The sequence below is a fragment of the Athalia rosae genome, chromosome 6 (assembly GCF_917208135.1).
Source record: "Athalia rosae chromosome 6, iyAthRosa1.1, whole genome shotgun sequence".
Taxonomy (NCBI): domain Eukaryota; kingdom Metazoa; phylum Arthropoda; class Insecta; order Hymenoptera; family Athaliidae; genus Athalia; species Athalia rosae.
This window is the reverse complement of record NC_064031.1, coordinates 11,034,634-11,059,417: the sequence shown is the minus strand read 5'-3', so window position 1 is coordinate 11,059,417 and position 24,784 is coordinate 11,034,634. Positions and strand designations below refer to the sequence as shown.

Below are 24,784 nucleotides of genomic sequence, written 5' to 3'. Positions count from 1 at the left end.
GGCGAAACTCGTGGCGTCGGAGCGTCAGAAGGGGGGGATGCGGAGTTAAGTGAGACCTGAAAGGAAAAGTTTTGGGGGTTCGACGGGGCAGGGGGTGGAGTTTCAGCGGTTCCCCGCCGACCCCTGGATCCAGATTTTCTGGTCCCCCGGTTCGCTGGTTTGCACCGGCGGACCAATCCCACACCGCCTAACCGTGTACTCGAGCACGCGTCTCCCTTTTTTGCCGTTATTCCTGACCCCTCCCTCCGCTTCGCTTTGGGATGGGAATTGATCGTCGGCATCAGAGGAGCTTTTATCGTGGATTAACACTTCTGTATTAGAATGCCCCAAATAAATCTCGAGCCTCTTCGCGAGCTCACGAGATCAGAGGCTCCCTGTACCCGTTTCCCGTTTCTATATACCTTCTTATTTAACACTTGCCTATATTTTGTCACTCGTTGAATCTGTTTCAAACCAGGGGGTGGTATCCACCCGTTGACGTGGATAGGTACGATAATTCGCGTAATTGATGGCCGCGCGGAGTCGAACGATCCGGGGGTTACAGGGTAAAAATATTTGTGCCGCTATATTTATGCGAGCGCGAGACTTAACCGGGCGACGTCTGCCGTTGAACAATTAACATGCAGTTATAATGATTACGAGTGGCTCGAAGTTTGTCCATTAAATATACGTTTGTAATTTGCATAAGCGATTAAAAATCCCGACGCCTGGTAGACCCGGAGCGGAACGGCGCGGCGCCGCGCGCCCTGCCCACGAGAGCAAAGAGCTCCGCAGGGTTGTTCAGTGGCTACCCCGGTTTCTGGTGTGTGTGTATATATATATATACCAGAGGCGAGTGTATGCGATACGGGTGTGAAAACGTAAGCGCGTGCTGCAAATTGAACCCCGGCGTAGTTTTAATTAATGAGTTCGCATAGCGTTTGCCGTTGGTGAAATTCTTCCAATTTGCTACCATTAATTGTTTCTACTTGAAAATAATATTATTTTATCACGCGAGTACGTTAGCCGCCATATGTATACGTACGTACTCCGTATAATACTACGCATTTTATTCCAGTCGCACCACTCAAACCCCCTATATAGATGTATATGTATATGACTTTTAACAGCTCCAACGGAAACACGAGCAAAATCACTCGAGAGTCAAGGACGCCTCCGCAATAACGGGGTTTTGAAAAAAGAAAGTAGAACAAAAAAAAAGCATTCCAGAAATGAAAATTGAACGAAAAAATCCAAAAAAAAAAAAAAAATAGAAAAATTTACTACACCCTCGACGCGTATGTACGTTGCCCTCTTCATTTGCCCACGAAGCTCCGCAGTCCACTTACTGCGTACGGTATGAGTGAATGCCCTTTTTCAATGAACGGAAAATTAATTTCTTTGAAATCCGTATAATTAATTGAGATCATCGATTGAGTGAATGTCATTGCGATCTTTCGATTGAAGTCATTATTCATTCGCTTCGTACTATCATATTCGATACAGGCACGACGTTCAGTCTCCGCCTATTCGCACGCCTCTTGTGATTCACCCTGTGACTCTCGATACCGTTTTATTATTATCATTACTATCATTTATTCATTATTTCTTCTGCGGAAAGTGCATTTCCTTATATTACGTTAAATAGGCATAAATCGTGATTCCGATCTTCGGAAAAACTAACGAAAAAAAGCTCCTTCCAATCTGACAAAATCTGATGAATCGATAACACAATCGATGGCGCGTGACCGTTGCTCCTATCGTGAGCAGGACGATAACGAAATGAGAAAGAATTTTTATTGAGGAAGAAAGAAAACGGAAAAATTTATATCCATCCTGCGAAAGCGATGGAGGGTGGATACCTCCATAAAATTATCTCCGTTTTATTTTTCACTTTTATTTTATCATTATTAAAATTGTTAAATCATAGAGACCCGCTGTTTGTGGTTGAAATTCCATATTATATGCATACCTACCGTACCGTGTACGTTCGTACCTGTGCGATGTAGAAGAAAATTGAACTAGTCCTTCGGAAAAGAGGTAGGAAACTGAGAGAAAAACAAAAAAAAAAAATCGAACGAAAGGGAATAAAAAGAGGACAAGGAAAAAGTAATGACGGGGGCAAGACGTGGGCTAGACGTAGGCAAGACATATAGGTAAAGACGAGGGCTAGCACGCATCGTTGCCCGCTATCTGTTCGAGTTTACGCACCAAATAACGCATGGGGTTATTGGGGGACGGACTTTAACGGATCACCAACGGACAAAGATATACGTCCGACGATCGATTCGATGCTCAAGGCGACGATCGGCCTTCGACAGCAGCCATGGATACGCTGGAATGAGTGCAGTTGTCTTCTTGGGAGGCCCGTATCCCCGGTAGCGATAAATTTCAGAACTCGACGAATCTTGATATTTTTCCACCGTTTTTTGATTTTTTACAAATTGTCTTACCTCTGATTTCGTCGACTTTCGATACACGCACGAACCGCGAGTCCGGCGGGGTATGAACGGAAAATGAAAATCGTCAAAATACGATGAAATAAAGTTCCATATAGTAACGGTGTGATGATGGAGTTAGTAAAGAAAAGACGATAGATTGATATTTTTTTTTTTTATAACAGGTAAAAATTAATATTTATATATATTATAGATATGATGAACGATTTTATACAAATATAATATAATTGTAATGATCATTAACGCGACGTATTATTACATAATATCGGTTACATTATAATTAATTTGAGGATAAATTATTAGTACTTCATTTTATCTTATCTTTTCTTTTTTTCTTATGCCGTCGTTTTCTTATGATTATCATAGATGTACGTATAGTACGTCATCTGGATCGATGCAACAAAAACAATTTCCATATGACAAGTTCGGAAGTAAGTATCAATAAACCTATACACAACAACTACACTCCTTGATAATAAGGATAACAATCGGGATTGTTGGACTAAAATATTTATAATTTTTTTTTTTTGTTTTCTCTTCTTCTTCTATTGATGTCACATTCCAATTCATATAGCGCCGCAGTTTTTTTTTCTCTCTTAATATCATTACGATTTATATTTAATCGAGATTCACGTAGTACATAGGTATCCCTTATTCCGATAAAACTGGTTACCTTTTTTCTTTTTTTTTTCAATTTTCAATTTCCTTTTTTTCTCTTCTTTTCTCGAACTACTTTCTATCCGTAATTATATTTTTGAGATATCATTTACCATGTAACACGACGTGGATTTTTTATTTATTTATTTTTTTTCAATCATTCCGTGGTGATAATGAATCCTAATAAGAAATCGGCCAGAAGAAGGTACTTATAATACAAAGAAAAAGAAGAGAAGAAAATCAACTTCACACGAGCGATCATTTTATGATAATGTATGAGAGGAACGAATGAAAAAAAAAATTATCCGTGACAAATTGACGACACTTAATAATGGTGATAAAATTATTAACAAATTATTTTTTTTTTTCTCATTATCAGTGTTTTTGGCATAAGCGCACGTACATGTACATTTACAATAATTTACGTATCAAATATACATACAGTCCCTCACTTTATTTATTCAGATGATTTTTTTTTTTCTTTTTCATTACCTCTTCTCAGCTCTTCTACCATTAGGCGTACGATACTTTTACAAATACGTATCGCGGGTAAGGGGTTTTTTTTTGTCAACTTAACGTATCCATAAGTATAAATAACGTGTGAATGGGCACTCGAGAAAAGTACGTCGCTTCGCTTCATACGAATACGTGGGTGGGGTTCGTTCGTATATTTTTTCATAATACATACATACGTATGTACGTCCGTAGGATATATATGTACGTTATACGTATCGAACGGAAAATATCATAGAACGTAAAAGGCAACTGCAAAAAACATAGAAAAAAAAAAACGAAAATAAAATGTTCACCCGATGAAAATTTGTTGAATTAGAGATAATATAAAGCACGGTTTACGCGAATATGCGGTGCGAAGATACGATATTCAACCATTGTATCACAAACGCATATGGTATAAAGCATCCAATTAGGTTACAAACGATTTCGTCGCGATTCGTTAAATTGTTTTAACAACAAAATAAAAACGAAATAAAAAAAACATGAAAATACAAATCAACAAATCTGCTAAAACCCGTTGCGTATAACGTGTATGTACACTTGAAAACTCATTCGACTTATAATTTTATCGTTATCATTATCATTATCATTATTGTTATTACACACGTATATATAATGTATAATCGTAAAAGAAGTTATTTTATATTTCACACTATATATGATGAGTATGTAATTGAATTATCATGAGCATTTCGTGTATTAAAGCTTGTTCGTTTTGTTGTATCATCTGATATGACAATTATTATTATTATTCATTATTATTATTAGTATTACCGTTATTATTGTGATTATTATTATGATGACGATTATTATTACTATTATTAATATCATTATGACGATTATTTGTATGATTTATACAGTTGTTATTATCATCATCGTCATCATGATCATCATCATGATTATTATTATTATTATTATTATTATTATTATTATTATTATTATTATTATTACTGTTATTAATATCATTATTAGTATTATTATTATTTTTAATATTATTATTACTTATTTTTTTTATATTCAAAAACACGGTCTGTGGGGAATATGTATGTAGGTTGCAATTTAAATGAAAGAAATTAATAGAAACTTGAGCCGGAGGCATAGTTATTATAGATAATGATTAAAACTATGCGGGTGAATTAAAAAAAAAAAATCTTCATTAGTTTTTTTTACAGTCATATTTTTGATTCGTTCGATCGACTCATGAATTGATTAATATTTTCGCTATACCAACGCGATTTTTCCTCCCTTCTGCTTTTATGTATATTAAAAATTTATACATATGTACGTACGTTTCAATATACCATATAACCCTCGATAGACTAACCCCTGAGTCTGAAAATTTCACAGCAACACGATAAATTATTTAATTTAACAACAATTATTAATTTTTTTTACCCTGTTTACAACCGGCGGATAGTTATAGGTGAAGGTATATACAGTATATGAAAACGAAGCGCTAAATTTCTTTCCTTTTTCGTCACCGGAACGTCCGCTGGTACAGGGGTCGTCGACATTATCCGATCACGTTAGATGCTAACTTAAAAATAATATTTTTAATTTTATTCATCTTTTTTCTTGTGATAATTAGAATGAAATATCGATAAATAATCTAATCGAGTTGACGGTAACTCCCGATATCAGTTTTTTTTTTTTTTTTTTTCTATTACGCCATCGCGCTCAATGGACGGAAAATTACAATAACGAACGAATTTACATGTTCATCGGAATTGAAACAATTGTTTATAAAAATCAAAATTATAACAAGAAAATAATCGAGCTAACAGGTCGATTGATGATGAAGAATCGCATTTTTTTATTCTCATTCCTTTTTTTTATTTTGAAAATGTCGAGACTGCTGCGTGAACAAAAAATACATACATATATATATATATATCGCTGCGGTGGTACGGTACTCCCGATAGTATACTTATAGCTGCAGCGATTTCATTTGAAAAATTGTTGTCATTTAAAATGAGGGATTGTTAAGTGAAAAATGATGTGTAGATGATCGCTTTTTTTTCGAACCTCATTTCATAGCATTATATTATACAAACAATAGATAAATGGATTTTGATGCTATTAGTCGCGCTTTTCTGTTTCGTGAGTTAATTTATTTTATTGTTTTGTTTATCAATTTTTGTTAATTGTTCAATTGCGTTTTGCACAATTTTGGTTTCGGTTTTGCTTTTGCATAAATGGGGGTACCTCGTAGATCTGTACTTCGAATGCTCAGTTTTCCTCCCATATCTCGATACTCGTATATTTATACATGTATATTGTAGTATATTATTATATAACTGCGTATGCGTGTATGGTATAATATAGAATAATAATATCCACGTCGGTAAAATATCACGAATATTCTGTACAGCAAATTTCTAAATATATATATTCATTTATTTATTTCATACGTGCATAGTACACATGTAAATTGATGATATACATTCATATATAATATATATAAATGCACGCGTATAATTATATAGATAATGACTTTTAACGATATACTTTTACTAATTCACCAGAGCAACAGTTGCAGCAGAATTGCGCGATTATTCTCTTCATTTTTCAATTTGTTTTTCGTCACTTGATTTCGAATTTTGTTTTTTCTTGTTGTTTTTTTAACGTGAAAAACGAAGGACGCGTTCAGTTGTTTACCAATTGATTATTTTGTTGTTTTACATTATTTTGTTCGAATTTTTTTTTCCCACAATGAAAATATTATTACGCCGATATTTTTAATTTTCAACTGAAAATCATCATTCCCCCCCCCCCCCCCCCCCCCACATTGGCATTTAGTATAGGTACTTTTATTAGTTGATCCCATTATGGTGCAGACGTGATAGATTGTTCATTCTTTTCCTTTTTTTTTTTCTCTTTGTTTCTTCGATTTTTTGAAAATTTTATTTACAATAAGCATCTTATATTACCGAATTTTAATTCAGCCTTTCCGTCAGCCTGTGTCACGTGTATTCCTCCGCGGTTCCATGAACTTGGATAGAAATTTTCACGAAGTTTTTCATACCCGAAATTTTACAAGAGCTCTTCGTTGTCCTCGTGAAGAGGTCCGTACATCGAAGGACGTTGCATTAGCTGGGGATTTCCGATCTGGTTTACGGAATTGGCCGGTTGATTTCGGTTTTGCAAGAGAGCGATGCTGGCAGCTTTGTAGTTTATCGGCCCATAGGAACGGTAGTCTACGTCGGCGTAGTCCAAGTCCGAGAATTCCGGTCTGTAGGGCTACATAATTTGAAAAAAAAAAAAAAAAAAGAAATAAACAAAATGTATAAATACATTTTTCACGATAAACTTCATCGTTTGATTTTTTTTCATTCCCATATCACGTGATTCTTTTTGTTCTTTGTATCCGAAGATATGGAAAACGAGCACATAAAACTCTATCTGATTTCATTCATACATTGATCTACTTTTTTCATTCTTCTGTTTGTTAATGAACGCGTCGATCGCGATGTATGAAATGTGGGGTTAACGTGAGAAAAATAATCGATGATTAAATGTCTACCTGTACGAACGATGTAGGGTACGAAGCACGCCGAAAGTATTAGTAGCATAAATCATGTAAATGAGGTAAATATTTGATAGCCGATATATGATGTGAGTTGCTTGCAGAAGAGAAAAAAAAAAAAATCTTCTTTCGTGCGGAATTAAATAAGCTGAAGGGGAGAAATTTTTTTTCACACGCAAACACACACAGTGCAGACACTCGCTTTTCCCTTGCTCTTTTATCTAGTCATCTAGTCGTCTGGTAAAAAATTCAATAATTGAATTTTCAATTGCGATATGTATTTCGAAAAATTTATTGAAAATCAAAAACGCGTTCAATCAATCATTCGGTATCGCGTGCATGGACGTGAACATCTGGATCATTCGTGATCGTAATCTTGAATTTTCGCGAAAGAAACTGAAGCTAGGGGATGAAGAATTTTTTTTTTTTTCTCAGCTCGACAAGGGTCGAAATCTATCATTTCCGATCAAATACCAGAGTTTTCCCTAATTTCGTACACGTGGAATGCGTGGGCAATGTGGATATGATTCAATGCAAACAAAGGGATATCGTTTCAGGTAGATACATAGGTGTCGGTAATACACGACGACGAAGAGGGTGAACACAGTAATTAGTGAATGATGCTAACGATAAAAATAATAGTAATGCTGATAACAATTAAAAAACGAAATATCTGTTCAAGGTATATCGCTAATTATGTTGAAAACGTGCAGCAGTTAGCTCAAAAGCCTCGCGAATACACGCACACGATGTACATATGTATATAGGTAGGTGTTCAACTAATTATGAAGAACCACTTCCACGGGCGTTCCAGATATAATTGTTTATATAAATATAACGAGAAAATGTGATGATCGAAACGTGGCAAAATTAAAGCAAATACGAAAGATGAATGAACGGTAGAACGGCATGTACAGCGCGATGATGCGATGTTACGTAATTATAAATGATTTTTTTTTTTTTTCTCTCTGTTCTGATCGTTTTTTCGTTTCGAATATTCATATAAACTGAATTACATGCTGATACGATTTACCTAATGATCGAAGAATTTCTTCTAGTAAATGTAGGTATCGCTCTTTGCCTGCGGACCCTCCTACGAACAAACAGTTAAACACAATGGTCATTGTTGTGCCCATGGACGTTATTACGTTTATGTGGGTTTTATAAGGTATTCGTATACATATATGTATATACATATATAAAAAAAAATAATATCGTACAATTCATGTCTATATATATATATATGTATGTATACATATGTGAATGTACCTACATAATATATAATCATATCATATATTATTTAACGTATACATACGTGACATAGAAGGGGGCCCGTATACCATACGAGATTAATACCGATCGCATAGTATAAATGTATCGTATAACATAGACACATAGAGCATACCTATAATACATACATATACGTATGTACGTATAGATTATATATACACACATCTGTATATATTACGCGGAGGGCGAACGGCCAGATCGCTGGCCATTGTACCGCACAATGACGGCGGCTTTGTATCGGGGCTTTTGAGCATAACTCTCCTCTTGGTGTCGTGTTTACGCACGCTACGCCTGCTAAGAGTGCTTTTCGGGATGCGGGGACGTGTGTGTTAGACTTCAACGGAGGGTTAGGTGATATACGTACAAGGGGGGGGGGGGGTAATAGGGATGAGAAAAGTGAACCGAAAACTGAACACGGATGAGGGCTGAGTCGGGGGCGAGGACCTCCGTTCTACGTGGCTGACGCCCACCACCCGATGTATGGACGAGAACGAGTGAATACCGGAAGGAAGGAAGGAAGGAAGGAAGGAAGGAAGGAAGAAAGGAAGGAAGGAAAAAGGCTGAGAGCTGAGAAAGATGTATCCCAAAGTTATAATAGAAAAGGTGGTAAGATTGTTGACTCGGACGAGGTATGTTGTCGAAAAAAGTAGGGAGGATCATTGGTCGTTGAAGAGGTCAAGGGTCGTTCGAATCAACACACGTCTATACAGATATTTGCAAGGTTAACTTTCCTGACTCCTGAGGGAAGAGGTTGCGTGTACGGGTGGAGATAATTTTGGGTGAAAAATTAGAAGATGAGAAAAACCAATTATTCTCACCCGTGCAGTCTACCGAATGAAGAAATACAGTCGAAGAAATAATCAAGCGATTCGAAAAGATATCGTCACATGGACACCTCTACCTGATTTACAAATGAAAAGAAACTCGAAAAAGCAACACGAAACTCATGCAGAAAACAGGGTAAATTCGTATACAACAATAAGACAAGCGTCGAAACGAGAATACGGAGATACTGAAAAGAAAGTCTGGCAAAAAAGAAATCTTCGCTCCAGAAGAAAAGTACCTCCGATGTGATTCGATTAAACGTGTGCAAGAGTTTCCCCTCATAGCACATCGGCGGCAGTCATCGATGGCACTGCGGCTACGGAAGACACTTACGGTTTAACCGCCACTCCGTACGTCGAAGTTAGGAGGGACGTCGGTGCACATCGGCTCATCGCGAAGCGAGTTTATTTTCTAGGTCATCGGTATCATCACGCAGCGTGTCCAAATGTGCTTTCCGGCGAGCTGGGTGTCGGAATCGAGTCAATGGCCGGTGACCCTTCGGAGCTTAGTTTCGTGCGCGACACTACCGTACGGAAGGGTGGCGAGATAAAGATAAAGAGAAGAGAAGTGCAGGGCTGAAGAATCGTATTCAGATGTCGGGAGTGTGCGGAGTCAGGTGGAAAACTCGATGACAATACGAAGAGGTTGTGCGCGAAACCTTGACCTACCTTCAGACGTCGATCTCCTGACCGACGTCTCGGAATTGCAATTCCGGGTACTGGTGGTTCGGGGTAAGGGTAGCCGGCGGCGCGGGAGGCGACCGATTTTGCAGATCCCTTGACGAGCCGATGTGCCTCTTCGATTTGTTAGCCTTGTTATTTGCCTTATTGTTCTTGCTACGACCCCGACCAAGGGCATTAGAGGCGTGGTGAGGAAGATCAGCGTACCGAAGACTACTGTTACTATTTGAGTACCTATCAACGACTTCCCGTTCCCTCTGCTGCTCCCCCGGGACCCCTTCGTAGGACGGATAGCCGAGCGGGCACTCGGTGATGGAGTCCTCGTAGTAGTGCGGGTAGGATATCTTGTAGGTGTTCTCCCTGATACCGCCGCCGACTCCTCGGAGTTCCTGATGATTCTGATTGAAGCTGGTCTCCCTCGAGAAGGTGTAGGGAGGTTCGGTCCGCCGGAGATCCTGACGGTGTTGCTGCTGTTTCTTCGGTTTCCTCTCGTTGCCGTGTTTCCGGTATTTCCGACGCTCGTTCCTGCGACCGCCGCTTTGCTGCTGCTGTCTCGGCTGGTTGTCGTGGACCAAGTCCATCTCCATGTCACCGTGTACGAGGGCGCGCGGCAACGAGTGACGGTGATTCAGTTGTACTGCGTTATTCGACGAACAGTTTGACGTTATCGTTGTTGTCTGCATGGGATTGGGACCCACTCCCGAAGAGGGATGAAGGCTACGCGTTAGTGGAAGGGTTAGTTGGTTCGAGCTGCCGCTGGCCATAGGGTAGCCGTACTGCTGCAGCTCTTGCTGGTGTTGCTGGTAATGTTCTTGGTAGTTGTAAAGGTTGGCGGTCTGTAACAGGGCACGGTTAGTTCCTCGAGCGATTTCCGGTTATTGTTAGTACTTATTCGGGGTTACTGGGGGGGGGGGGTTAGTTGACAGAAAATATACACGAGTGCCGGTAGGTATGAAGAATGGTTGCGTCATAGGGTGGAAAATTGTGTCACCGACAAGTTCGAAGGGAAATGCCAATGACTCTCGAATCGCGGGACCCGGCCCCCGACCGATTCTTATTCGAAATTGTCCGTCTCTCGAACTCGAGGGTTTGTTGTGTACGGTTATCGGGTTGCATTAGTCAGGTGTCTGTGTCCCTTAAGCCAAAACTTACTTGCCGCATGGGTGACATGCACGAGGGCTGTGGCGATATAGATGCCCGAGTCCAGCTTGACAAGGAAAACATACGATATCCAATTAGAAGTTAGAGAAGGGTTGATTCGTGGCTGCGGTAACTGAGCATCGGCGATCTCTGTTGCCTCGGGATTTTCGAAAGTTCTGAATGTTACATTCTGGGAGCCTAGGGTGGGTATATATTGCGTGTTCTTGCCGACAGTGAAAGGCGTGCGATGTTTTTAGCCTGAATTAAATAAAAGCTCCCTCTCAAAAAATGTCACGACGAGGAAACAGATATTAAAAAAAACACGTGAACAGGTATACGTATATAATTCCTTCGGACGTCGCGACATTTTTCAAAAGTTTTCCAAAGGTGGTGAAAAGTGTGTGTCATGCGAGTTATACGAATATTAACAGCTTTTGACAAACCTTTATCATATTTTTAGTCGTTGAACCGTGACAGGAGTTATTATTATTTTCTGGAAATATGGGTGAAGGAACATTTTGATAAGTGTGTTGAGAAGGATCTGTGACGCGTCTCGTTCTCGGGGCGGGTATCGGCGGTGAATTCTTCGGAACCTTTAGCACCGCAGTTTCGTCCTGTTCGTTCGAACGTGCGTCAATCGTCGAGGTGCCGCCGCGATTTCGCTCTTCGTTATCGTCGCAGGTCGGTCCGTTCGTACCCGATTCTTTGTTGTGCGGACAAGATTTCCTTATGGGAACGGCGTACAGCTGGTAATTGTGATGAGTTGTTTGATGCCGTCTGCACAAACGTAGCGAGTAAAACTGCGCGTGTTTATGCTTACGACGACGCGGCTTCAACGAATTGTATTTTAGTTCCGGCGAGTTACTCCTTGGCATATTGTTAGGGCTGTAATGCGGTCCCAAATGACTTCTGGTCGATCCGTATCCGGAACTACCGCCGCACAGACTGGTGGCTCGACTCGTGGGACGACTGGCCGTACGGCTCGGTGGTCTCGATGACGACGGTGATGATGTTCCGGAATTCAAGCCGCCATGCAAAGCCGAAACTCGGGCAAACTTAGGAGAAATCAACTAAAACACACGGGACGCATACGCGGCATGCGCGATGGTATAACAGTCATGAAGCGTTTATGCAAAATTGTGATAGGAACGGTATTACAAAGATTTTTATTCAGCTTCGATGGAAACGTGCGATGTCAAGTTTTCAAATCGGGACAATCGGAGCGCAGCAGCTGCTTCGACACGAGCACTTTGGGGTGTTTTATGCTACTCGACAACAAACATTCCAGGTATATACACCTTACTCACCTGCTGCTACGTTATATCTCGGTGGATTTTTGAAAAAGCGTCAATAGCAAAACGATCGAATTTTTTGTATTCGTTGAACGAAATTGTATTTTTGTGTTTCTTATTTTTCATCTCGAGTCTTTCATCGACCCCGGGAAGGATGCGAGCGCAGCAATCGACGGAACTAGGAGCGGCTTAGAAATGCGAAGGGGGACCGGGGAGGTGGGATATTAACATTAACTGCCTTCTGCTCTCCTTCCCAAGGACTTATTCGGAGCCGGCGTATCTCTTCTCTACCAATTTCGCCCGTTCTTGTAATACGATTATTCCGCATTCGGCGTTCCCCGGAATCGCGCGGAGAGGCTGGCTGGCTGGCTGTCGAACGTCTGGAGACGTGCGGTTAACTCTAAAGACTTTCAGCTGGCGGGAGATCGCCTTCCGTCTCTATATTTCCTTCCATATCACGTCTCGCAAATTGATTCGGGTCCCGAGGTAGATAATTGTAATATATCTAGCGTTAATAGTCCGGGATTCTATTATCGCTACGAAGGCTAGATTTAGTCGTTAAGAGTCGCGAAACCCGACGGATTTCGAACATTATAGTCGGAATTCAATTCAAACCAATCATCGCGAAAATTCTCCAAAGTACACGTGCATCGCACCGTTATCGATAATTTCAATCGTCGTGAGTCTGCTTTAAAAATTACTCGACACTTGGTAAGCCCCTTTCAAAGGGAAACGCCATTTCATATCTCATCTTCGACAGCCGTTGCGCTTTCTATTAAACCGATACCATAGAAAAAAGGTGAAAGAGTAGCGAAACCTGGTTCACGAGTTATCGCGAACCGTGCCTATTTTCCCGATTCGCTCTTTGTATTCGATAACGACACTTTGTATAATAAGGCTGCGAAGCTGTTTTCTTTTTCTTTTTGTTTTTTTTTCACGTCGCCGGAATCTTCCGACAATTAGTGAGAAGAAGATCTCGTCAGCCTTTCGAAATATGCGTTACTCCGTTTCTCGATTGTCGCTTTTTCATTTTTTTGTGTGTTTCTGTGCGGATAGCCGCGCAGTTTTTGCACAGATCGAAGCGTGGCATTCAAAGCTTCGGAAATACACGAGCCAAATGTCGCGTGTGATATGAACAACGGAAAAACAACGAGGGTCGTGAACAATCGAGATTGAAGTAAAAGTAACACCAACCTTGTTCGGAGGTGTCTGGATACCGTGGAAGGGAAGATTTTCGTAAAAGGTTTTCGTTTCCGGCTCCGGCAGACCCTCCGAGACACTGTCAACGTGATTATTATTCGCTGCTTGAGTTGGATCTGAAAATACCAAACGACCGCAGTTTTTATTATCAAGTAAATATGAACTTTCGTTTCTCCAACGATAATAATATTTTGTTGTTGAAAACTTTAATTTGAAATGAATCGTGATGGCGATAACTGTAACAACAAAAGTCAAGTCATCAATTTCAGAATCGCCGATCAAAGTCGTAACGTTATTTTTGCATGGATGGCGGATAAATTGACAAATTATCGACGATCGATTGACATTGTTATTTTAAACAATAAATCTGAAGAGAGAATGAAGAAATTTATGAGAAAAAGTCTCATCTCACGAGGCGTATGAAATATACATTCGTCACGTTATCAATAATCGATTGAGTTAAAAAAGCGAGCAATCTAAGCGTTCGAAGCGAATTGTGCTGCATGCCACATTGCGATGACGGCGTAAATTCAATCGATATCATCGGCACAACTAAACATTCGCATTATACTTATAACATAAAAATATTCGATAATCGTAAACGTATTCTGATAATAGGCATGTAATCAGGACCTTCTATGTGTAATGTAATCGTGGATTGGCTACCTTGGAAGGAAAATCATTCGAATGATATACATTCGTCCTTCATGATTCCATCCATCGATATTTGAACAACTAATCTTTCGTCGAACTGAGTATTCCATACAGTCTACGGATGATTCGAAATTACGAATAGTTACGAACGTATACGTGGATACTTTACCTGCGCCGGGCTTCTTACGTTTACGAGAAACGTTGGCGTCATAATTCGAGCCCGTCGTACCCGGTGCACCCTGACGTTGGCGGTGTTGACTTTCCTTCTCCAATCGCAGCTGGGGGTGCAGTAAAAGCGACGGTACACGCTCGCAGGAATCCCCTTTACGCGGTACTATTCTCTTGTAAGTCACGGCTAAAGGAAACACATAATAACACGAACACTGTCACGACACATAAAGCTCTCTCTCTCACCATGCGCATTCCGCTGCTTATTACGTCGCTGCCCCTAGCGCCCGTAGCTGCGCGTCCGCCACCATTTTTACACACTATTTTCATATCAGCTTCCTCCGTTTTATGTCTAGCTTATTATTTCCGGCGTCCTACGACCTGGCCGCATGAAAAGTCACGCGATGTTTTAACCGCGTTTTATACATCCAACAATTGTTTGCCTACCCTCTTCAATTTTCTTTTACTTTAATTCTATTCCCCCAAATTGTACCTCGACTTCCTTATTCCTCGACATTTTTCTACCGTTTTTTTACCCCACAATTTTCACCCGGCAAATATAAACAAATGTCCTACCTGCGGCGTATCTTATATTACCTAGAGGGGGACCTAGCTGCAGGAATCGGGAATCGCGGGAGTAAGTTGAGCGTACAAAACGTCGGGTACATTGAACGGAGCTTGTAGGTAAAAACGGGGGTTTTCCTCAAACGATTACTGCTGTTCTAAAATTCTTCAGTCACTCGGCGAACCGACCCCCCTCCCACCCCCGTCCCTTTTCCCGTCCCGCATTTGAATTGCTAATGCCAAAGCTTGTGCAGGGAATTGAAGGGAATTAAAGGGTACCGATTAACTTTCATGGAGCCATTTCGTAGAGAGCCTGCAGATATTTTTATATGCAGTTTGTGCCTCGTGTACATGTATATCGTTCTAACGTCACGCTACATTTGGAAGCATCTCCGAGGCGGTCGCATGATATGTAAGGTGGATCTAATGAAATCTGTTCCAGTGAATTTGAGAAAAAAACTTCATCTCCCGAATCACGAGGAGAAAATTAGCTCGAACGCCGCGTCGACTTACGACAACGGAATGTCCGTTCGATAAGTTATTATACATCGAACGGCGAGGTGGAATAAATCCCATCCGCTTCGGAGACGCGCGACTCTGGACCTTACCTGTTTTGTCTCTGGAAATCCCCGGGAAGGTGTCCGTACAATTGTCTCTAAATTGGGCTCCGAACATTGCGCGAATTCTGTTCGCCCTTGCCAACATGCCGTCTTCGTTTACGTTCGACATGCTCAGTGCCCTCCTCGTGTTTTTCGCTCGCCTGTAAGCCCTTACCGGCGTTCTCGCTACCGTGTGGACCGGGCCGACCTCCCGTAGAACGGATCTCCTCTCGGGCTCGTTCCTGAAACAGGAGGTTGCCGCTACCACCGCCGAGCGAGACGCGCTCACTCGGGACTGCAGGTCCAGATGAGTACGCAGACCGGAACGGAGACTGTGGCTACGATTAATGTGCACTAGAACGCCGGGCTTTAATGGCCATCTGGGTGCGGGAGTCGGATGCGGAGGCATCACGCTGCCAGCCGGGCTAGGAGATCCACCGTCAGGGCTGTCGGGGCATGTCAGTTGTTACACAGGGGTAGGGGGGGGACTGGACTCGATAACGAGGAATTTTCGATTTACGCCGCGGGACCAACGCCCGAAATTCTGCCGCCTCTTGATCCCGTGCGGTACGGGTCTCTCGAAAGCGATATTTGTGAAAACTATGAAACGGAACGGTCGGAGTGAATACGGACTCCCGTCTAAGCGGAGAGTGTGTATTCAATTAAGTTAATTAGCCTTGATATCGAGAGGCGAAAAGGTGGTTTTTGTTCTACGGTATTGTAAGGACGGTTACGACCGGGTTTACTTTGCACTGTAGATGAGGCGGCCACGGAGAGAAAAGAAATCGAAGGAAAAATCCATTCGTTTATACTTTCAGTGGAATTGGTTGGTCCCGCGCGTCGTTTCTCGATATACCTCGCCACGTGCAGTTGCTATCTATGTGTTTGAGGAGGGAAAAAAAATAGAACGGAGCGAGACAGAGAAATAAATAAAATCAAAGAAAATAATAAAAACACACAAAGACGGGGGCGATACGTGGACGATTCGGGGTGGGCAGGACACGGATGGGACCGAGTCGTTTCATTTCATGGTCCACGGATCAAAAACATTTACCCTCTAATCTTCGACCAACATCGAATTCCAACATCGAACCCACCGGTAGGGACAATACCGCGTCTGACTTTACCCTTTTGTTTATCACGTGATTTCATTCCCAATTCTACGTTCGGTTCCGTTTGTATAAAATTTATCCCATCTGCGCCACGTCGTTGCGGATGAATATTGCGAAAAAAAAAAAAAAAAAAAAGAGAAGAAAAGGACCCCGTGGTCAGCTCGTGACGATGATTCATAAATTCGTCGCCGTTGGATTTTCAATTAAACTCTGTACGTGGCGTTTTATCCCGCGATGGGATTTTCGGGCGCGGGCGTAGGAGACGAGATAGGTCGCCTACATCTTTTGTGACTTATACCGGGCGAGGTATGGCTCGGAGGAATTTTGGGAATCCGAAAATAACGAGGTAATAAGGGGACAGGAATTTTGTGATTAAGATTACCTACGTATAATAGATGTGTACACAGAATGGATATAAATTGAAACCGAGAAATTAGAAAATACCGCTTACCTTCCACTACTGAATGAGGGCAAACCAAGATCCAAGAGCCAAGAGGTTGTAAATCGTCCAAAAAATTGCACCTTCAAAGTGTTTTTCGTTATACATGGATGCGATGTAACATCTGATTGAAAAAATATCCACCATGAAGGTGCAGAACCTTGAACGACTCGCATGTGTTAGATTGAGAATTCCAAAATTGACCAGCTAGTAAATGTGCGTGTATATTTTTATTTATCAAAATGCGAAATACGTTAGTTAGCGACTAGAATTTTTGGTACACATAAAATAACTAGTACAGATCGTATATAAGCATGGCGTGCAAGTGTTATAGGTTCAAAAGCATTTTTATCTTCTTCCTATTTCGGATCATCATCGCCACTAATTAGGAAAAAAAAAAAAAAGAATAGAAGCTGTTTCTCATCACACAGATGATATAATAAACATTAAACAAATAAACGTGATCAAAGAAGGCCCGAAGCTTTCACTCTTTATGAAATTGAATTTTCAAAAAAATCCATCGGGATTAAATAAAAATTTTCTCTTTTCACCTACGAATTTTCCCATTTTGAAATGAAATGATGCCATTGACTGGAAATTATTAATTTTGTTCCAGCGCTATAAATCTTGAAGGTAAAACTATATTCGAGTGTCCTTTTCGAATGATATTCCGATGGACCGATATCAGGCGATCCCGAAGTGCGGAACGAGACATCTGATATTATTCGTACGTCTAAATCGGCTTCGATCGATTCGCATATCGCAGGGCGTTCTCGATCATCGTTCGGTGATCTTTAGTAGTTTGAATAATTCCACCTCACGGATCATGCACAACGAGGAGACGCAGGAATTGTAAGCGGGGACACAATTTTTCGTCTGTCTGACAATGAAAAACGTGAAAATTAAAGTTTTTTCTGATGATTTTTCTTTTTTTTTTTTTTTCTATGAGTAACTTTGAGTAATCTCATTGCTGATTTTTTCAAACTTTCGTACAGAAACGGGAAATATTTGGGCAGATCTTAAGCAGAAAAAGGACAGACAGAAATGAACATACGATATCAAAGCCAACCACAAGTGAATACACTTCAGGTGATTATACTTGAAGTAATAATTTAGGTACTTACTGATCGCGTTCCTCCATTTCGACCACCCGGTTATTGTCTGTATTTTGTTTAGTAAGTCCAAATCAAAAAGCGAAACAGAAACAAATAAGTTTGTGTTAGTGATGTCTGCTAATAATGCATTTCATATGCTGTCGACATAAAGAGTCGCGTTTTACCAATGCGTAAATATTTTTCACGGAATATATATTTTTCGATTGCCAAAATCTGGCCCCGATTCTCTCAAACTTTTCATGTCGAAGCACAAATGCACAATGACATGCTTCTTTATCATATGATATAAGCTACACAATTGCTCGGAAAAATATCAGCGCATCAAGAGATTCTTTTCAATCGAATTAACTCCTATCTCGCACGATATAGGCGTATGATCACGCTGCTCTTTTTCCGAGCAATAGATAATCAACTTTCGTACGATGATGAATTCAATTTCAACGTTACAAATTATACGCATATCTTAAAGTTGATGATAAAAAAAAAAAAAAAAAAAAAAAGAAAAGAAAAGAAAATCCTGTGGTCAATAACGCAGGTAAATATACTACGATGTACATAACGATGTTGGGAAATATTCTCTCAATTATTTTAATGATAATCTACCGTACTTTAAATTATCATATCACTTTATCGTCTACTTTATAGAAATTTCTGCGTTAATTAAACGATTAGTATATATATCGACAATATTTATATGTATAGGTATAGTTACAAATTCAAGCAGGCGGTCATGCAAAATATCGCAGCAAATGTCACTCTGGAAAACACATGTGTGTGTAAATTTTGTCACGATTTCTAGCCGTTGAATACGTAAGTTTTCCGCTTTTTCGAAAACTCGTACGATTAACCGTAATTCAATATCCGCGAATACGTTTATTCGTAAAAAGCGGAGGAAATTTTCCTGAAAGATCTACGATATCTTCCGCTACACCTATACCCGCCTATATTCACGGGTGATTACATCCGTTTGTTTTATAGCCCGTACTACGGTATTAGCATAAAGCATTAGTTCAATATTAAACACTAGTCATATGCTACGTTGCGATTATGCGCAAGTCGCATACAAATCTTACAATTAGCGTCATTGCGACTTGAATGGCAATGAGCTCGGTAAAATATCTTCGGTTTACCCCCCGGGCAGGGGGGGAGGGAGGGGGGCGACCAGATTTATCGCCTCTAGGATTCCTATAATATATTATCGCGCCCACCGGCATCCCTCGTTCGTTCGTTCGTTCGCCCCCGATCCAAAGCTAATACTATGCATTCTCATTCCGACGTAGCTACCGCGCGATAATTAATCTAATCGAACCTAATCTGGGGGATAGTGGCCTTAATCGAATGATTTTTGATTACCGGGACCTGATTAATTTCTCCGACTAGAGAGAGAGAGAGAGAGAGAGCGAGAAAAAAGACCTCACCGAAAAAAGTACCCTCGCGGTTTCAGCTCGGATGTAATTTCGCGAAGGTGGTAAAGCGTGGAGAAGTGGTAAAAGTAACGGCAGTCCCGTAGCTATATTCGCATAGCTATACCGTTAGAAAGTTTGATTGACAAACTGCTGCAGCACTAAAGGAAACTCTAGGGAAATTTTTGGGGATGTGAGGGAGCGTCCGTGAGTTGGCACGGGGTTGCATATCGAGTAAAGTAATTTGAAAACTGTAGTTCTCTGTTTTTCGTTTCTCGTTCACCCTTTCGTCTTCGCCGCCTATTGCACCCCCTCGCCCCTCACCCCCCCCCCCCCCCCCCACCCCCTCCCCGCGCCTCTTTACTTTTGCGTATCCTCTTCGCTCTCTCTATGTCTCGAGTGTTTTTCGATTGCCGGTAAGTAATATACGACAGAATGACAAATTGACTTCCTCGTCGCGGGCGATATTGCCTCGTGTCATACAGGCGCTACCCACCTAGGACCCAAGCTATATATATGTATTATGTATATATACGGTAGTGCTTTCTGCACGATCGTTTACCTAACCACCTCCCCTCATAGGCCGTCTCCTTTTCCCTCCTCTTTCTCGCTCAATCTTTCGGTCGGGGATTATATCCGTGAAAAACGGGATAGAATAGGAAGAAAAAGGCGAAAAATTCAAATGTCTAGTTGAAAAAATATTCGATATTAAGCACTACCGTATTTTGCATAGAGTGACATTTGCGCTTGAGCTATACACTACGTCAGCGACGGAATTACTTCCTCGTTGTAATAATTAATTATTTAATTAATTAATTTTTTTTTTTCCTCCCCCGTGGGATGTTTCGTTCCGCTCACGTGATAGAAAAAAAAAGAAAGTGGTAACGTATATAATCTGTACGTGCGTGTGCCATAGCGTGAATTCGTGTCCCGTGAACACGTCAAAAATAATTTGCACATACATTATCGTGACGAGCAGTTTTCGGTAATATTCGAAGATGTGCGTTTGTGAATGATATTGTATTTTTTTCTATTTCGTTGAAATCTTTTTTTTTTTTTTCTCTTCCCTCCGTTATTTCAGATCACCGAACACATCCACAGCGTGATTAACACTCGAGAAGGAATTCGGCCACACGTTAATTCCAAATGCATGCATATATTATCATATATCGTAACCCTGCAGTTATTAAGTCGAGCAGCCCGTGTTAAAGTAATAATAATTCTTTTTACGTAATCGGAATTAATCGCATACTCACGCTTTGCTTGATTTCTTTTGCGGCGACAGATCAGGAAGATGACGACGCAGATTATGACGATCGCCAGCAGAATCGCCACCGCCACGATGATCACGATCAACAAGAGATCTCCGTCGAGCCTCTGGTACCACGGGAGGTTACCTGTCGAAGTGAGTAAATGGAATCTGATCGTTAGTAAAATTTTTCACGACACCCCGACTCGTCGGTCTCCGTTTCGATATTCTGAAATTAATTCAGCTTCCCTATGTTCCTTCGTTTTTTTCTCTTTTCCCCCCCGATTAATTTTTGCTTCTATTTGTAAGCGAGCGCCACGTGCGGTCGGCTGTACGCGCAATGAAATATTTTTCCGCAACCCCCACATTAACTAGGATTAATAACAAATTTTGTAAAGTGACCCTGCGCACCGCGTTGCCTGTGAAACAATTGCTCAAACGAGACCGGTAATTACGGACTTGGTGTAAAATAATGGGACCAATTTACTTCGAGCGCCTGATGGGGGATAAAATCCTGTGTATAGTATATTATTTATCAATGACCGATCGCTTGACCGGAGTATACAGAGAAAAATTGATCACCTCCAATGAAATTCGAAAGCGAAAAACTAAAGGGGAGAAAATTAATGGTATCGGAATGCGCTGCGATTTTTTCCATATATTTTTTTTTTTTTTTTTATCGTTTCGCATTTTAAAAACTTACTGTCATTTCCATCGCGGGCTGTGAACAAGTGACAAAAAGAGTAGCATATGAGAGTACCCCGAGATGGTTATCGAAGCGTGGCTATTTTGTCAAATTAATTTTCTAATTAATTGATTAATTAATAATATTGGTAAATTCACCAGCCATGTTGAATTCGCAGGCGACGGACGAGCCGATCGTATTATTAGCGACGCATTGGTACGTCCGGAAGTTTGTGATCGCCGGGTTTAGGAATAGGTAGCTTTTCTTGTCCTCACGTTCCTCCGAGATCTGCTCCAGGGTGTCGTTCTCGTTCTTCAGGCTCCATACGTAATCGACTTTTTCGGGATTCGCCACCGCCGAACAAACGAGATAATCATCGCCGTTTATACGCTGCTTGTCGATCCGACAATCCGGCTTGACTGTATCCGGTGATGTGGGAAATAAGAAAAAGAAAAAAGAACACACCACGTTAGAGACGTTCTTTTTTTCGATAGCGTTTGTGATTTTTGATCTGATTCGTATCGTTCGTGAACTGTAAATTCGACTGGTACATTTTCGCTGTAGGACCCCACCCACCCCCCATGGAAACCTTGATTATGAATTAAGGGGAAAAATTGTCGAACGTTAACGTTGGCGTACACGCTCAACGTTCAATCCACCGTGAATTCCGGGGTTCAAATTGCGCGTGACGCGTCATCGCAGCCGATTCGGATGTTCGATCAATTTGCAAATTCCGACCCTCTTAACCCCAAAGCTTTGGAAAATTTCATGGTGTGTGTGTATGTAGGTGCGTTCATCTGCACGGTTACGCGGTAGAGATCGAAAAATCGAACTCGGAAAATAAGGGAAAAATGACGATGATAAAAAAAAAAAAAAAAAAAAAGGAGAATGTGACAAATCGCGTGACTCACATTGAACGTTAATGGACATCGTCGCCCTTTGGGATCCGTGTCGGTTGTATGCTTCGCAAATGTATCTGCCCGTACTCCGCCGTGGCATAGGGACGTCGAAAACAAGCGAACTACCGAAGCTTATGACTTCCGAAGACCCCTCCTTGTACCATTGGAACGATGGTTCCGGGTGCGCCTTGACGGTGCAAAGAACCGTCTCCGGTATATGGTCGACCACAACGTCCACCACCGACTTCGACGTATTGATGTTCTCCGGAGGAACTGCAACGAACGCGAACCACACGCGTAATTCCCACGGAATTTCGTTTTTTCTTCAACCAAATTTCAACTAGATAAAAGTCATTCTTACATTCCACGTGGAAATGGGTTGTACTTATGACGCCGGGTCCTATGGAGTTCCCGCTGCTTTTGCAGGTGAATTTTCCGTTATCGGTGTTCCTGTCCAACTCGCCGTTCGGCCACGACGTCAGATTCCAAACAAGTTCCGATCGTATGCTCTGAAAATCGTTCGTCCTCGGATCGGGCGGGTGTATCGTGTTCGACAGATAATAATGATTGTTATTCGTGAAGTCCATCGACACGTTGTCCTTGAACCATGAGATACTGCACAACGGTACGCATTCCACCCTGCAGTCGATGCTCACGTTCGCGGCGTTGTAGACGAATCCCTGATAAGGCGGTAGCTTTTTTATGAACGCTGGCGGCGCTGCAAGGTGAAAAACAAAATTCACATCAAGAGCGACCGAACCGTCCGGTCGGCCGACGCGAAAGTGATCGATTATTTATACCGGAAACCTCGATGAAAATTGTAGCCGCGTCACCGTCACCGGCTTCGTTATAAGCGAGACAAGTGAAGTTCGCCTGAGTCTCGAGGTCCACCGGTTCTATGTTCAGTACCGGCTTGTTCTCGTCGGGTAGTCGGTGCTGTCCACGCGTCCATTTGTACCCCGTTACTTCCGGACGTCCCGCGTCCAGTACGGAACAAGTTATCTTCAGCCGACCTTTTTTCACAACCTGCTGCGGCTCGTACGATATAGAGGCAGGCCCGGGTTTGTCTGAAAGGCGGATCGGAGAGCGAATTGAAAGAAGAAAAAAAACAAGGGAGAGAACAAAAATTGCGTAATTTCGGTAGCGGGGTATTCGAGGAATACTCACAGTACACGACGACCGGTATGCTGGCGGATATCGGTCCCCAGCCGGCGTCGTTTCTACCTTCGCAAGAGTATTTCCCGTGAAAGGATCTCCCGACTACTTCCAATAATAATTTGCTGGGATCGATGTCGCAGAATGTCGATGATTCATCGGCGATCGTTGCCGGGGTCGAGTTGCTCACGCAGTCCGGTAATTCTTTGAGAAGATCGCCGTCCAGGTACCACCTCACAGCCGTCAATACGCCCGGGTTTCCCGATTGCACGTCGCACGTTAAAGAAACGTTCAATCTGTCGGCCTCGTTCACCGGGGTTTGCGGTTCCAGAGACACCTCGACGACCGGTCTGACTGTTGAAAGCGAGTACCGGCGATGTAATGGAAACGATAATTGGGTAGCCGATCGCGCTGATTAAAGAGGAAAACTTACAGAGAACGGAGACGTCGATTACGTCTTGGGAATTTGATTCGCCAACGCTGTTCTCCAGGACGCAAGAGTACATCCCCATGTCCGTGGGGGTCGCGTTTCGTATCAGTAGGGTAGTTTGCTCGGTTATACCACCCTCGAAACGGTCGTCGTTCAAATTCACTTCGACACCGTCTTTCAGCCTGGGGTGAAGAAGCAAAGGAAGAGTGAATAAAGCGAACGGAAACTCGTACGAATCCCAATTAGATTCGATATCGTTCTTCCGCCAAGGACCGTATCGGTGTGATTCGGAAGTACGAAATCTGGACGCTCGGACCTCTTCGAATCGAAAGATCGCCGTTGAACGCCCCGTAAGTTCGGTCGCGGAGTTCAGTGACTTCGCATTCGAGATACCGCGGGCGGTCGCTTGGCGGAATAACGACCTTAAAACAATTGGAGAATAACTGCTAACGGCCGTCTTACTTATTGCATATTGTTTTGTTTTCGTTAGCCGTGCGCGTATCGTGCAGCAGGAAATACGTAACGGGGTCGACGCGATTTTACGATCAAGGGGCGTGTATGGATAACTAAAGGCGCCGCAATATTTCTCTAACGTCTCCTATAAATTGGAGGATCTTAACGCGAAGTGGGCGGGAAAAGCTACAGCACCGTGGCGGTACGTAGGCGGCGGTGCAGGTTCGCTATCCTCCGGGTCTATTTACCACCGCAATCACCGGAAGCACCTCCGTCGCGTCAACCCCCTCCCCCT

At 41.8% G+C, this 24,784-nt stretch overlaps 1 protein-coding gene and 1 long non-coding RNA gene across 7 annotated transcripts in view; one reads left to right on the top strand and one right to left on the bottom strand.

The window, feature by feature from the left end:
- Nucleotides 1-21,023, top strand: part of LOC125501367 — a 40,016-nt gene extending 18,993 nt beyond the window's left edge. The window contains exon 4 of the long non-coding RNA XR_007278915.1: nt 20,904-21,023. This is a non-coding gene — a long non-coding RNA (uncharacterized LOC125501367). The remainder of the gene's footprint in view (nt 1-20,903) is intronic.
- LOC105685017 (hemicentin-1) overlaps nt 5,082-24,784 on the bottom strand; it is a 131,590-nt gene continuing 111,887 nt past the window's right edge. Inside the window, exons 9-24 of one of the 6 annotated variants that reach the window (XM_048656857.1) lie at nt 24,040-24,218; nt 23,619-23,960; nt 23,252-23,518; nt 22,813-23,169; nt 22,464-22,724; nt 21,711-21,971; nt 21,571-21,588; nt 20,875-21,015; nt 18,225-18,261; nt 15,559-15,995; nt 14,388-14,573; nt 13,559-13,680; nt 11,516-12,142; nt 10,167-10,768; nt 8,171-8,230; nt 6,672-6,851 (exon numbers count right to left, since the gene is read on the bottom strand). In XM_048656857.1, the coding sequence (XP_048512814.1) occupies nt 6,809-6,851; nt 8,171-8,230; nt 10,167-10,768; nt 11,516-12,142; nt 13,559-13,680; nt 14,388-14,573; nt 15,559-15,995; nt 18,225-18,261; nt 20,875-21,015; nt 21,571-21,588; nt 21,711-21,971; nt 22,464-22,724; nt 22,813-23,169; nt 23,252-23,518; nt 23,619-23,960; nt 24,040-24,218 (3,940 nt within the window). In that variant the 3' untranslated portion in view covers nt 6,672-6,808. Of the gene's footprint in view, nt 6,852-8,170; nt 8,231-9,920; nt 10,089-10,166; nt 10,769-11,515; nt 12,143-13,558; nt 13,681-14,387; nt 14,574-15,558; nt 15,996-18,224; nt 18,262-20,874; nt 21,016-21,570; nt 21,589-21,710; nt 21,972-22,463; nt 22,725-22,812; nt 23,170-23,251; nt 23,519-23,618; nt 23,961-24,039; nt 24,219-24,784 lie in introns of all 6 variants that reach the window. The other 5 variants (XM_048656858.1, XM_048656860.1, XR_007278912.1 and 2 more) reach the window with 5 other exon arrangements.